The sequence below is a fragment of the Pterocles gutturalis genome, unplaced genomic scaffold, assembly GCF_000699245.1.
Source record: "Pterocles gutturalis isolate BGI_N339 unplaced genomic scaffold, ASM69924v1 scaffold26982, whole genome shotgun sequence".
Lineage (NCBI taxonomy): Eukaryota > Metazoa > Chordata > Aves > Pterocliformes > Pteroclidae > Pterocles > Pterocles gutturalis.
In genome coordinates this window covers 30,620-46,141 of record NW_010111048.1, presented here as the reverse complement: position 1 = coordinate 46,141, position 15,522 = coordinate 30,620, and the positions used below count along the sequence as shown (strand labels likewise).

General features: G+C 45.1%; 1 protein-coding gene across 1 annotated transcript in view; it reads right to left on the bottom strand.

The window, feature by feature from the left end:
* Positions 1-15,522, bottom strand: part of LOC104461889 (protein crumbs homolog 2-like) — a 32,517-nt gene that overhangs the window by 10,525 nt on the left and 6,470 nt on the right. Inside the window, exons 2-6 of the mRNA XM_010073630.1 lie at positions 12,083-12,784; positions 10,080-10,275; positions 9,401-9,540; positions 8,759-8,941; positions 7,703-7,816 (exon numbers count right to left, since the gene is read on the bottom strand). Coding sequence (XP_010071932.1) covers positions 7,703-7,816; positions 8,759-8,941; positions 9,401-9,540; positions 10,080-10,275; positions 12,083-12,784 — 1,335 coding nt within the window. The remainder of the gene's footprint in view (positions 1-7,702; positions 7,817-8,758; positions 8,942-9,400; positions 9,541-10,079; positions 10,276-12,082; positions 12,785-15,522) is intronic.

Genomic DNA, 15,522 nt, shown 5'->3' with positions numbered 1-15,522 from the left:
AGATATGAGGGGAGATGGGGCACTGGGAGCACTGGAGCTGGACTTGACGTGTGACAAAAAAAAACAACTTAGCAAAGATACAGGCTTCTTGAACATATGTGGTGATGGTTTGTCCCCCCTCCTGCCCAGCAAGCCTCACAGGCAGCCTTACACAAATGTCTAGCACCCTGAAAAGCACTGAAATTGGCCAATAACATCCACCTTGAAGAAGAGCTCAGCTGAGGGACAGATTCAGAGTTGCTAATACTACCGCAGCACAGCCTTTTTTCTCCAGCGACTAATGCTGGGCTTGCTCAGCACACAGAACCCGGGGTGTGATCCTACCTCTAAAGGAAGCAGCAAGGAATTAAGAATTCAGATTTCAGCACAAAGCTATGGCCACCCTTGAAGGAAATGTGCTGGAATAAATACAGTATAATGGACATCACTGAGCCTGGAGAATCCCCGTCTGGGATAAAATGGGAAGACTTCAACTGGAATTAAGAAAAATCAGTAGAGCAGTAGAACTATGTGGAGTGGGGTTTGAGTTATCAGCGGAATGGAGGGCGCTCAAATCTGTAAGAGCCAAGTTTGCAGTCACACTGAAGGGGAGAGGCTGTTGAATGGCATCAGAAAGATAGTTTTGGTATAGTCCCAAATCCTTGAGATGCTGCTCATTTCAGATCAGAGCAGTTGGTATTTACCAGGGCAATGAGGAGAAGATAGCATTGGTTTGGATAACAAAAGCAGAGATGCCAGGAATTTTTGCATTTCTGAGAAGGCTGGGAGGCAGGGTGGAGAGCCCCATTTTCCTTATCACCTTCCTGGCCTGACCACGGCCTCCGGCCAGCGCTCTCTCCATTGAGCAGCAGCAGGGACACCTGCCTGGGCTGTTCCCGGCCCCAGCTGACACCTGTGGGGCCAGTGCTTCACACCAGGTGGCAAATTAGTCCCTACGGTGAGTGCACAACCCCAGGCTGGTGGCTAATTAAACACCAGGCTTTCCCATGGGATGCAGCTGGTTTGATTTCTTAGATTATTTGTTTTAAATGGGTGAAAAGAATATGCTGACACTTCAGGTCTTTACACACTGCTGTCTAACCTCACAGCTCACAAACAGGCAGAGGAAATGTTCAGCAGCAGAAAGAGAGGAACCAAAACCACAAGCATCATCTTTACCCCTGTCATTGTTTCTGCCACCAAACAGCCAGCCTTCACAGGAGTAAAACAGCAGAAGGAAAGGGCCTCTGAAACAACACCTAATTTAGGCATCCTGTTTCAGGTGTATTTTTAATAAGGGGGGGGGAGGCTACTCCATTTGACAAAACCAGATTACTCTTACTAGTCCTCTCTGTTCCCTCAAATGTTTACTATTATTTGAACTATCAATAGTAAGAGCAATGTTGCCAATCTGATCCCTTACATCATTAGGAGACTTCAGAATGTTTAATGAGTTCCTTATCTAGCTAAAGACTAACACAGGCAAATCAGTGGAACCTGTTATCTGAAAATCAGACAAGTGTTATTTAAAAGGCCGCTAGCAGAAGACAAGTTTTTTCAAACATTCCGGATAATTTAGCAGTGTTTAAGCTAACAGTCCCGAGCTAACAACCCACAGGGGCTGGGTCAGAAACACACTCAGAAGTCCCTGAGCTTTAACATTCCCGCAGTATTTTCAAACGCAAGTCTATTCACTAGGTTCTAAATGTCACCAATGTGGCGAGAACAGTCTTGTCTCACAGATGCAAGTGTTACTGAAATCCACACAGCTCAACAGCTCGCCAGTCCCTGGCTGAAGGTAACGATTTACTGACTGCTATTAATAAGCAAAGATTCATTGTATAGTGTACGAATCATGTACTTCAACAGATAGATAAAAAGAATCAGCACACATAAAGAGCGATATGCTAATTTAGCTGTCATACACCAAAAGAACTTGAAGGATGAGGTCTATTCATGGGCCCAATCTTGAAACACGCGAGTTCAGTGGGGCTCCCCGGCCAGCGCCGGCTTGCCCTCTCCCGCAAGACAGCTGAATTCCTAGCAACCTTTCCCTGCTGCATCCTAATTAGGGTTCCTATTATTATTATCAAAAGAAGAAAGGAAGGGAGGGAGAGAGGGGGGAGAGAGAGAATTAGCCGCAACTAACGGACACCGACACAATTACATTTGCACAATTACTGCCATTTCCATGGCAACACACTGCTTTGACCTCTCTCCCACCGTGCACCATTGCTGGGGAGATGGGGGGAGGAGAAGGAGGGGTGCACGGGCCAGCAAAGGTTTGTCCTCTGAGTTAAAACAAAACCTACTTCTCAATAGAGGAGTTTTAAATCAGTAAAGGAAAAAGGAAAACGGAGAAAACATCCGTAAAACGCAAAACTAACGTTTTACAGAACTACCAAGGAGAGATCTGCGTGTTTACAGGTGAGTACAAAACAAGGACCCGTGCCTTGGGACACCTCGGATTTGACAACTGCACAGAGCAGGGCGGAATTGTAGCAAAGATGCACACAGAGCACGCTGACGGTCCGCGTTCATCTTGCAGCAACAAGGAAATTCCTTGCTCTAAAGTTTCCATAACAAAACTTTAGGTCTCTTCAAAATAAAAACATTCTTCCGGCTACCACTAATCCCACAATCAGCTCCCTGCCCTGGGCAGGCACGCAAACATTCAGGACACACTGCAATTACTGTACAGATCTCATTACCTGCTAGCAGAAAAACTCCCTTCAGGATCACGCCAATCAGCACAGATTTCATGGCCGACTCCTTGTGGACATTTGTGACAGTAAAGGGGAAAAAAATGGGGGTGAATGGGGTGGAGGAATGACAAAAAAGGCTGGTCCAAAAGAGCAGAATGCGTTCAAGCGCTCCGCGATGCCAGTCAGACAAAAAAGGATTGGAGATGAAACCAGCCAATATAGCAGAGACCTGCGCGGCAGTGAGATCTAATCCAGCCCTGCTCTAAACCTCCCCAGCTGGCCCCTGTCAGCGCTGACATGAAGAATGCGCGCTCACAGCGTATTCGCACTCGGTGCATTACAGTAATGCCCTGCAGGATCCACGGCATTAGCTCCAACAGTAAAAAGTCAAGAGACAATCTCTTGCCCTTGCTGCCTCCCAGGTGAATCTGCCAAATTCAATGAATAAGGTCACAATATGGATTTTTCTTTTTATAGGCTAAGCCAAAAAGCCGCATTTCCACCACTGTGTAATATCCAAACCGTATGAACGAGGAGAATTCCAAATGCAGAGTGCAACCCGCGCCCTGCTGTACGCTCAGTACTGACTCCAGCAGCGACCCACACTTCAGGCGGTTTCCTTCCTCCGTGTGCCCTATTCTGTGCATCTGTGAGCACAAGCATTTCCTCTCCGCAATATTCATCAAGAAAAGTCTCAAGTTTTAATTAACATGATCTGTTTCTCTGAAGTCAAACTGAACGGAAGGAAAATCTCTGCATTATGCTGACTGTACAGGTTCAAACGTGGGACTGCAGAATGAAAACTCTCTTTTTTCATTAGCAACCTTATAAAATTAGCTGTTGCAATCTCAGGTTTTTTCTCTGTGGGTTTTTTTTGTGTGTGTGTGTGCGTGTTTGTTGGGTTGGTTTTTTTGTTTTTTTTTTTTCAAATGTGGTTACTTTCATATTGTAATGTTCCTGGAGGCAGAATTGTAGTTTCATGTTGTAAGGAACCCAGAGAAAGCTCTTCCCCAAACCTGGAGTCTCTGTCAGTACCAATGTCAGGTCCAAGCAAACAAGAACTCCCACATGTCAGAGCCTGGCATCTGCATTAGCAGCATCCCTTTAAGATATTAAAAGAAAGCATTCCAACAACTCTTGGAGCTATTTTACTTTCTTCACTCCACTGAATCCAAACATGCCAGTCAGTTTTACAGATATTTTAAGTGGGAGGAATATGGTGAGTATCTTTTTGGAGTCAAAGCTTCTCAGATAGTCACACCTGGGTGCTACGCACGCACTGACCTATCCCAGCACTGACTGTAAATGCTGTCTGTGTTAGCTAGTGTGACTGTTCTGTTATTGTTCAAAACAAGTGGGTAGCTTGTGTCCCTTCAACCACCTACTTCAACAATAAAGTATGAAAACTGTGAAGACTGGAGAATGTTAAACCCTTTTAAAAAAATCCATATTTTAATTTATAGACACACACACACACATATATATTTACACACACACACAGTGTCTATGTGTGTACTGCTGATTGGAAATTGTACCCAGATTCCTGCAGCATAAGTCAGCACAGATTGTGATCCCCCTCCCCATTTTCTCAAATTCATTTCATAAAATATTGCTAATTAGATGATTGCTTCTTTTCCCAGGACCAGTTTCAGGATATATACAGACTAGGGTTCTCTTAGAGACAGGATGAGGATGGAAAAAATGCAGTCATGACAATTCTAAATAGTACATAAATATGCAAGATAAAATACTTAACTAAGACCTCTTACATGCCAAAATGGTGGACCACTGAACATGTGTCTCAAACTACACACAGCTGAGGAGTAACTGCTTAGGTTCTGTGAAACTGGAGGATTCTAAAGAAATTAAAAGGATCAGATGAACCATTTTCTAAAGTTTTTAATTCCCCATTCTTACACACTGGCAATCATGCAAGTTACAAGATTCAGTCATGGGGTTTAAATTCAGAGAATTATTTTGTTCCTAATCATTTGTAAAACTTCTTGGAGGAGATCAAGATAAAAACACTAAATATGTCAAAGGGTTCTTAGCAGAAAAATGTCACAAAATGGAGAGTGAACTTTGGATAGAAATTTCCAAATTTCACACATGTTCTTTAGATAGAGATCAGCAACTTCCTCATTGTGTTGGTAAATGAGCACCAGAAATTTAGGAATTTCTTTCCAGGCTTCAGAGACACGCATCCTAGTCTCAAGAGCTTTCCTTCCATTAAAGCCAGGAAAGGGAGCTTTGGTTTGCCTGCAGTGTACACGGCAGGGCACATACTGCAAGCAGTGGCCCCTGGCAAGCAAATCCATTATCACTGAAAATAATAAACACTGCTGATAAGCGTTTTATGTAAAATCAACACACTGAATCTGGTCTACTATCTGACATCCTGAAGTCATCTCTCCTGGCAGACACCATTCGAAGCCAGCCATCTCGCCTTACCTACGCACAGGGGAACTCCTCTGTCTCTCTGGGATGCTGCTCTGCCCATGTACTTGCCTGGCCCGATTCTAAAGATGACATTAAGGCAGGCTTCACCCATTTTGGTAAGTAAGGAAGTCAAATTTAATTCATCAGAATTGCTCCACCACTGATAATGCTCTCAGCAGTCTTTAACCAAGGTGAGCTGACATATCTCAGGCTGTCTGCAGTCAGAAAAATCCCTGCAAAGGGCTAGTTCACAACAGATTGTGCACTCACAAGCATCACGATCTCAGAGGATACTTCTGATCAAAACTCAGCTAACACCTAGACACAGGCAGGATTAGGCTGAAGCATACACTCTTGCAGCATTCTGATCAGATGACTTTCCAGTCAAGAGGTCTGATGAACCATGGAGAGGCAGTGTGGAGTGGAAGGGAAGCGGGGGCACCGCTTTTGCGACAACTCCATTTCAGAGAGAGATGGCTCATCTCCCTGCACTGCTGTAGCCTGAGACAGCACCGAGGCAGTTAATGTGCAAAGAAAGAATTTCTCCTGACTCACATTGTTATCCCAACACTCCCCAAATTCCTGAGACTGAAGAAAAAAAAAATAGAGAAAGAACCCCCTGCCGTCCCAAGACAGCGTTCTTCATCAGAGTAGCAAGTTCACTTTAATCAGCGGAGGCAGCTTAAACCCACGTTCACGGCAGATCTAAGCTGCCACAGAAATGTGTTTTGAACAGAAACGTTATGGGAAGCTTCACAAAGTTGTTCTGTGATCCTAATATGAAGTAATAAGCTGTTTACCCAGCATGACTGTACTGGGATTAATTGACAAAGGAGGGGAGATTAATTGCTATTATTTCCCTGTCAGTTTCACTCCTCCACACGCACTCACTGATCTCAAAGACTGCTCCCAGCCTCTCAGTGTGTTAATGTGTCAGAACTACCTCAGCTGAGACAAAGTCCTTTACCAAAAGCAATATCCAGAAGAGCAACCTGGTTCTAATCCCCTTCAAGTACTAATGAACCCAAATTTGATGCAACAGAATGAATTTAGCACTCCTTTGCCCATCATCCTGTGTTTCTGTCAGCTTTTCTGCCCAGGAGCACACTAACAATTGGAAAGGATTAAACAGATCTGCAGCTCGGCAAAGCATAATGGAATTCTGAACTCTGTGAGAGCACTGGGGCACTGGAGGAGGAGAAGGGAACAGGGCACGTATGGGAGTGGGAATTCTGACAAGGAGGAGAAACTTTAAACCATCTCTTTGGACAAGAGCTCCGTTCATGAGTACAGCATTGTAACTGCCCAAGAAAGCCCATTTTCAAAGGCCTCACCTACAAAAGCAAATTTTTCTTGGCCTAGCCTAAAGTAGGAATCCTGAGCAAACCAGATATGTCAGAAAACCCCACAAGCATTCAGCCCAGTTACAGAGGTATTAAGTCAGAGTTGATTTGAGATTCTGGGAGTGAAAGTACCTGTGTAATGGGTCTTCCCAGGAGAGAGCTGGGCACACTTACACCAACATATCGCAATCACTGTGACCACAGCAGGAAAACTGAAAACTTTCCCATGCAATAAAGGCCTAAGACAGTCTCTGGAATGCTGCTACCTGCTATTCCAAGAAGTTAAAGGATGTTTTCTTCTGGCTTCAGGTTTTTCTTTTTCCCACGAGATGGCAGCCTAGGAACACTCCAGAAAGCTTATGTCTACCTCAAAAATACATAAATACAAGATTGTGCTGGGGACCACCCTTCTTATAAACTACTTTTTGGTGTTAAATTGCTCAAAACAGAGAGTACACATGGAATTTAAACACACAGAGGACTGAGAACAACTATTTTAAAGGAAGATGAGGTTGAGCAGCAGTTAGCAGTGTACCTTCCCAACAGAGTTGATATGCAATATTCATTATTCCCAAGTTTCTCAGCTAGAAAACCGAGACCCACTAGGGTCAGGCAGGGCATCTGTGTAAAAATCCAGCCTCCCCATTCCCTTGTAAACAGAGAAGGCTTCATTTGCTCACATCACAAAGACCTTTTGACCTCCTACCATAGCAGATTACTGCCTTCAGACAAAAATCGCTGGCTCTTATCATCCAGGGTTGTGATGAATTGAGATGTTTTACAGATGTTTCATGTGCTGGTGATCCCATCTGCTACAGTTAGTAGCTGGTGACAACTAGAATGTTAAGCACCCCTTTTTTAAGGCTGGCTTTGTTCACCTTCATAGTACATGTATAAAAAGCCACAGTTCTCCCAGTGAACTCTCACTCCAGGATACTCTGATCTTAGACTCTTCTACATAGCTGATCTTTGTCTCAAAATCTAGTTCATAGCCTATCAACTTACTTGACCAAAATCACATCATTCTCCCATGGCATTTGAGCCCTGAACTGCAGGCATCCCGCTGCACCACGACCACACTCCCCACAGTTCATCACAGTCCTGCTCAGCAGCCTGGGCTGCCCAGCACTGGAATCCAGCCCTGCAGCCAGGCAGCAAAGCAGCAGCTCAGCATTCCTTAACCAGAAGGACCCAATTCCAGCCACCCCCCACCCTCCTCCCCTTCACCAACATTACCTGAATAACCTGGCAGGCAATGACACAGGAAGCCATCAATAAGGTCCATGCAGAGCCCTCCATTCTGACAAGGCTGAGATTCACACTCATCAAAGTTAATCAAGCAGGTCTCCCCTGTAAAGTGAAAACATGAACAGGCATCTTAAGTGCACACATGCATCAGTGAAGGAAAGAATCTGAATGACAACTGCTTTCATAACTTTTTGCACTTCTTCTCTGTCATCTAAAAATGCAAAAGAATTTCTCAAACTATAGCATATAGTATTTGCACTCTGACAAATAGATACTATCACCGAAACAATTAGGGAAAATGAAGTACGGAAAGGTCAAACGATTTTCCAGTGTCACGAAAGGGAGCAGTGGCTGGATCAGAACTTCTAAACCATTCCCATCTGTGCAATACTGGGCCAAACTGATTTTTCTCTCAAAAATATTATTGTTTAGCCCCTCCTACCGGGGAATTTCCCCAGCTGTTAAATCCCGTCTTTTATACACATCTATAAACCAGGGAAAGCGTGATATTTCATCTCAACATCCACAGAGCTTCGAGCTCCAAGAGCAAGATATCAAGAACCCCCTCTTCTCCTACCCACTCTGATTATACAGCTGCTGTCATGAGAGCAGGCTCACCAAGGAAACACCTAGAATAGTTATCTGGGACTCCAGGGAATTAGGTTCCTCTGATGAGGAGTTTTCATGGCTACCCCCGTAGGGATAAACCCTGCCATATGCGTGAGAGACTGACAAAGAGAAACCACCTCGGCATCTGCATAGCCAGAGGGCACTCATCAAAGCACTTGGAAAGTGCACAGGCTGTTGCCTCAGCCTTGAGACCAGCTCGCTGGGCAAAGAATGACATTCAGACAGCTGTCTGCACGGTACTCGTACAGTGTGTGAACAGAAGCACGTTCCTGATGCATCAGGCTGCTGCCCCCTCTCAGACACCAGTCGTTAGGTGACTTTTGTTGCACAGGTACCACTGCTCCACTCCTATCTGTTCAAACCACGCAGCATCTATCAGGTGCAGACAGGATGAACATTTACGGCACAGCTCACCTGTGAAGCCTGGCTGGCACCCACAGATGAAACCAGCTGCTTGGCTATAGCTGAAATTACTGGGGAAATCAGGTTCTGTTCCGTAATAGGACTGGTTGGATCGCTCCAAGCATACACCTCCGTTGTGACAGGGATCTGTCGCACACTCATTCACATCTTCTTCACAGTGCTGCCCTGTGTAACCTGTCAGGAGACATCAGTGTCAGTATCACACACAACTTCAACCCAATGTCTCCCAAATATTGTGGCTGCCTTGAAGGTGAGAATAAGACCCAGAAGACACTGCAGCTCATCTAGCAGGGAGTCACAGGGTCCTCCACTCTCTCCACTATGTCAAATAATTAATTTGCAGGAAAGCATGACCTCATGATAGAAAAACACATAATGGAAAAAAGCAGAAAAGAGAAAGACAATTTTACAGTTGATAATCAGGTTGCATTTCCCAGCAATGAGGTCAACTGGATTTTGGGGTGGCCTGTAAAGGGCAGCAGTGGCAGCCTCACTGTTTCAGACAATGAAAAATCACACTGGACCATGCAGTATGATCATTAATTCTGTACTCCTTCGACACAGCAATTTAGTACGTGCTCTCCATTGCAGTGTGCATACATGCCAGGATAGCAAAACAGGTTTCTAACCTACCTGGCCAGCACACACAGCTGTAGTTTTTGATTCCCTCCACGCATGTGGCACCATTCAGACAGGGTTCAGAGGCACACTCCAGGATATCCAACTCACAGTGGTCCCCCTCGAAGCCTGTGTCACTGCAGTCACAAAGGTAGCTATGGGGCGGCAAAACAGACCAATGCATAAGCTCTTAATTTGACTGCAAAGCCCCGTATGAAGAGCAAATGGAACCAAGCTGTCAGTCCTCGTACCCTTGTGGGGCAGAGGAAAAAGACAGTTCCATCTCATGAACAGGCTGCACTAATGACAGAGCAGACAAAACCCAGCAGCCCCTGAGTTCACACCTCACCTGTGAAAAGGTAAATTCAGACACACATGTATGTCCTCAGTGGTTGCCTTTGCTGCTCATGCTCTGCAAACCACTTCCCTTTCTATCTGATGTGTCAGCTAGAAACAATAACAGGAATCTTCTCCTTTCTTCATTTAAGCATCCTAGGAGTTCTGCTGCTGGGAGGGGCCTTTGTGCTTATTGCCATAAATCACTCCCTGTTACTGCTGCTGGGACCCCTGGGATGTACATTTACCTAATTCCAACTCCTCCCACAGATTTCTACTCTAATTTTGACAGGTTACACTAAGTAGACCTTTAGATCAGCCCTGGTATCTAACTGCCCAAACAACACTGATTTCTCACCTGTTAACGAGGTCATGACATGCCCCATCATGCTGGCACGGCAGGCTCGCGCATTCATCGATATCCACCTCGCAGTGGGTTCCTTGGTAACCTTGGGCGCAGGTGCAGGTGTAGAACCCAACATGATCACTGCACGAGGCCCCATTCTGGCAAGGGTCCGAATCACATTCATCTATTTCAGCTTCACAGTTGATACCTTTGTTACAAAACAGAGAAATATCTGTGTTACAAATCCAGAAAAGTATATCTGTCCTGCCCGGACTTCTGATCTGGAATCACAAAAGCCGTGTTATCAACCCAAACTGTCTACCGTAGTGACCTGTTCTAATTTTGCCATAAGAACACTGGGAGCTCATGAACACTGTGGGATTCTTACAAGTTAAGGACGTTTAATTTTTATTTGCAAACAAAATTATTTTGTCTAGAGTTTCTGATTTTAGTCTTCTATCAAAACTAAAACTAGTTTCCAGTATTGTGAAGCTTTAGTCTCTCTTCCAGGTTTGCCGAAGTAGCCAATGAGTCAGTACTTTGTGCAAAACGTTAATTACAGTGATACTAGATATTAGTAAGTAATGTCATTATGAAATGCTATTAAAAATTAGGTCTTGGCTCCAATACTACTAGTCAAGAATAAGAGCAAGTCATGCATTCTGGTCCAAAGTCTCAGCTTTCCCTGACAGGATACGGCCTCCTGCGCAGCTATCTTACCACACGATATTCCCCCTCTTTGACTTGTCCATGGCCTGGCATCACCTCCGAACCTTAGTCATTACAGTGGCACCTGCCAATCCATCTAATCTCCCCTTCTCGGCAAAGGCTCACCACGCAGTGGACATGGCCATCCTAATCCTGACGGAATGTGGGCCCCCTAAGCTGCCGGTTCAAACCCGTCAATACCCACACTAAACTTCCTTCACCCAAATTCCAGCTGCAAGCACCAGGAAACAACGTGGCCTTGCTAGCCGCTGGTGCTATAGAACCTCTGGATGAAGCACATGATCATAAGGCAAAGCCTCATATTTGACATTAGAATAACTTGGAGCACAACAAACTCCTGCAGCTGCCTGGGCCATTTTATTAGTTCCTTGGCAGGGAAATCCCACAATCCTGAATTGAGAATTCAGCATAAAGGTAAAAAATAAACTGATCTGCAAAGACAGAATTATTCTTGATACTCAAAATCAGTAGCAATCTCAAGGCCTACACAGAAATTCTGCTTTTTCTCCTTTATGTCTGTTCATTTTTATCAGAAATTGAGTCAGCATCAGAGACTGCATTCCTGATGTTGTAACTTCTCCTCATTCCACCAGTAATCAGCAGCATTCCTTCACAGCAACCTAACTCTTTGAACACTTGTGTCTGTGACAAGGAGGAAGGCTGAGAAAGTTCATGTGCTGGGTGGTACCAGGCAGACACGGGCGCAGTACAGCTGCATTCCGCTCTGATAAGCTGGGCTGGAGAAAGAACCCCCCACTGCCTCCCTCACAGATAACTCACAGGTGTAAATTACTCTGAGTCACCGTTAGCACAGGGCACAAAAAAGAGATACTTATGTCACATGCTAAAAAACATTTGCTGGGCGTGAAAGAATTGGAAAAGAAATTTCCAACTAAAAGCCACCTTATTCCAAAAAACCTACTTCCCTCAGAGAAATCCTGCGGGACAGGACAAAGAACTACAGGCCAGCTAGGCAGAGACAGGTTATACCTGGAAACACTACGTATACATTTCCTGATAACAAATCTATTTTTGGGTATATCTCCCTTAATTTCATATTGAGCTATTCACATCTACTTCATATCTAGTACTCAAGTATCAGACAGTCCCACACAGTACCAAACACTCCAGAAATATGAGTCGTGCAACAGAGATTTAGTCTCATAGCTGTAAAACAGCTTCTCAGGACGGCTACTAACACTACAAGACCCGTCAGCAGCATGCAAACTATGAGAACAGTGAGCCGTAACCCAACCACCCGGCTAGTACATGAGCATGAAAGGTACCTGTGTAGCCAGGGCCGCACTTGCACAGATAGTGATCCATCTCATTCAGGCAGGTGCCATTGTTTTTACAGGGCCGGGACGCACACTCGTTGATGTCTATTTCACAGTTGTATCCTTGGAACCCAGGCACACAGAAACAGCTATACTCATTCACCCTGTCTCGGCAGATGGCTCCGTTCTGGCAGGGGTCGGAGGCGCACTCATCAATGTTGTCTCTGCAGTTGGCCCCGGTGAAGCCAGGCTGGCATACGCAGGTATAGTCCCGAGGACCCTCCACACATGTCCCGTTATTTAGGCAGGGGTGGCTAGAGCACACAGAGCTTTCTGTTTGGCAGCCTTCTCCATTCAATCCAGTTTGGCATTTACAGGTGTATCCATTTACACTATCTACACATTCAAAACGAGGATCTGTACAGGGGTTGCTCTCACACTCATCAATATTAACGTTACAATCAATACCTGTGAAGCCAGGCATACAGACGCACTCATATTCCAGGAGTCCTGGAGTCCCACGGCAAATCCTATGGGCAGGACACTCATATTTAGTGCATGCATCATAGAGGAGTTCACAATTTATGCCCATGTAGGCTACAGGCTCCACGGGGCAGCGGCACTGGTAACCCCCTTCCAAATCCTCACAGGTCCCACCATTTTCACATGGGGATGATGAACAGCTGCTGTCATTTTCCGAGTATGAAGATCCTGTTGAGAAGAGAGACTTTTTGTTATAGCCAGCATATATAGCCATAAAGAAGAACATTCTTCTGCTGATCACCACATATATCACAGAGATTGCCCAACTAAATTCCACACTGCAAGGAGCTGTTCTAGCCATTAGCTGAGAAAGATACTGGAGAATCAAACATTTACAACACAGCATGCCTTGATATGATAGCAATCAGGAATTTCTTGCTAAGTTGGGTGACTAGGTATCTGTTTTTTAGGAGGCACTCACAAACCAGCCATTTTATTGTGCTTATTCATCCCTGAGTCACTTTGAGAGCAGCGAAACATACCACCTTAAATCCATTCACAAGATGAACTTTGTGTAAAATTCAATGACCCCTCTCACTGGTAGGGCACAGGATTTGTGCTTTGGAAACCAGAGGCAGACAGCAGGTTTTAAGACATTGGCTGTGGCTCTTAATGTCCCAGATGCTTCTTCTGGGCATCCACTGCAGCTTTCTGATACCAGTTTTTCGTTCTGCTCCATTCCAGGATACATGGGAGTGAAGCTGTGGGGTAGAGACACCCCAAGACTGATTCCTGCATAAGTGTTATGGAACATCTAAACTTGGAAGTAAATCTGCAACCTAGCAGATGTTCTGGAAATGTCTATGAAAAATGGCCACAAAGCAGAGGTAAAGCTCATGAAATAGCAAATGGTGTCTGAGAAATAGCTACTGCTTCTGCTGAGCCAGTCCTGACTTCGCACAGCGTTGGGTGTCCAGCAATCGCTAGCGTTCAACCTTGCTTTGCAATGCCCCTGTGTAAGCATCTCCTTTCCCTTTTTGCTGCCTTCTGTACCTGACTGCGGGCCAGCCAGTGAGAGGAAACTCCACCGCTGCAGGTGCAGAGTGGGCAGTTACAAAGGGCCAGAGGCCGGTGGCAGCTCAGACACCACCCACAGCTCCTCACCCTTGGCCCTCACTGCATTACTGCTACTTGAGAAACGCTGTTTTCACGTGCCATGCTCCATGGTAAGGATTTGCCAGGATCACACACCACAGCACCACTTCTCAGCTGACCTTACGCATTCTCTCATTCATGCCATCATTATCCCAGACCATTTTTGGTCATGTTTGCCTTGCTCTGGTGCACCTCCTGCACACTCAGTAGTTAATCTGTGTCAGTGGTTTGCTGTCATCATACTGCCCCACCAGCTCCTCAGTCCCTTTGTACCTGAAGGTGGAAGCATCCGGCTTGGTGGCCTGAAAGGGATTTATAGGAGACTTTGGTTTACAAAAGCCTGCCCCTGCCCTGACCTCCCCCAAATTCCTCCCTCCACAAGACTGCAGTGTTTCTAAGTCTGCTTTCAAGAGGGAGCATTGGTGGGGGAGGGCGGGTGCTCAGGAATTTCGACAGCCCTTTCTCTTCCCAACATCATCTCTACAGCCCACCCCTCCCTTCCTCTCTCATGTGATGCTGGGGAGAGCTGCTGAGCATTGCACTGTCCAGCAATCTCATTATTCTTCCATCAACCCTTTTATTCTCAGATTCCCAGTCAGGCAGAAAACAAGGATGACGGAATCTGCCTGGAATCTCTGTAGCAATTAGAGTGGGAGCCCAGGAAACTACTCGCAAAAGAGCTTTACTAGGCAGGAGATGAGCCTTTGTAGGCTTAATGAGTAACCAGTCCTGGCCTGCACTTTCCACCGGCCAGGAGCAGAGCCTGGGATAAAAAAATTTAAAAAAGACCAAGCGCACTACATGTTCAGAACCACTTCTCTGATTTTCAGCAGACTCCATCTGCAAAGAAATTCATATTTCAACAGAATCCCCAAGCACTGCTAGCGTAGACAGGCTGCAGTAATTTCAAAGGCTACATGCATAGTTTTCTGCTCCCACTATAAGTACACAGTCTAAATGCTTCTTGCAAATAAAAGATAAACATCAAACCCCCTTGCTATTTCCTGTCTTTCCCAAAGTTCTTTCACAACAGACATACCTTCTTGCAACTCCTCTATTTTGGTTCATCATATGACGCAATGCTCAATAACCTGTATTAGTCATTAATGCCTGTCCACTACAAAAAGATTTGGAGACAAATATACGGCCCCATAGTCGCATACAAACTTCTAGACCCAACAGGGCTGAACCTCAGAGAGATACCAAGGCAAGCAAACAGCTCCACTAACAAAGTCAGCAGGCCCTCTTGGTGTACCATAGGCATGCCTGTACTAATACTGGAACATTTCCCCAGGACAAAACATGCCCCTGTGTCACCAGACCATAACCCTAGTACTCATTCCGTGGCAGTGCTGAACTTCTGGATAAATAATTCTCCACAGATGAGACCAATTCAGAACAGGATTTGCTACAGAGTGATGTCAAAGGGGGGTTTCAGCAGTGAGAAGCGAGTACAACACCTGTGACATCACCAGGAAGTTAAAGGCAGAGTCTACAAAATATAGTGTAATAGATGGGTATCGAAGACTTAGACTACCACCTAGCTTGAGAAGAACACATATGATGTTTTCAGCTCTTGTTTTGTTATTTTCATCCATCAGTCCTAGTGCACACAACAATTCCTTACTTTTGGAACAGATTATTACATGGATGAGAACAGCGTACGGATATGCACCAACTGCTAACAAGCACAATGAATAAATTAGCTTTTCCTGCTGCACAATATACCAACCATGAAAACATGCACTTCAGACTATGCTGTTTCATGAAAATGTTGGAAATCATGTCAAAGGAGTCACTAAATTGCAAGA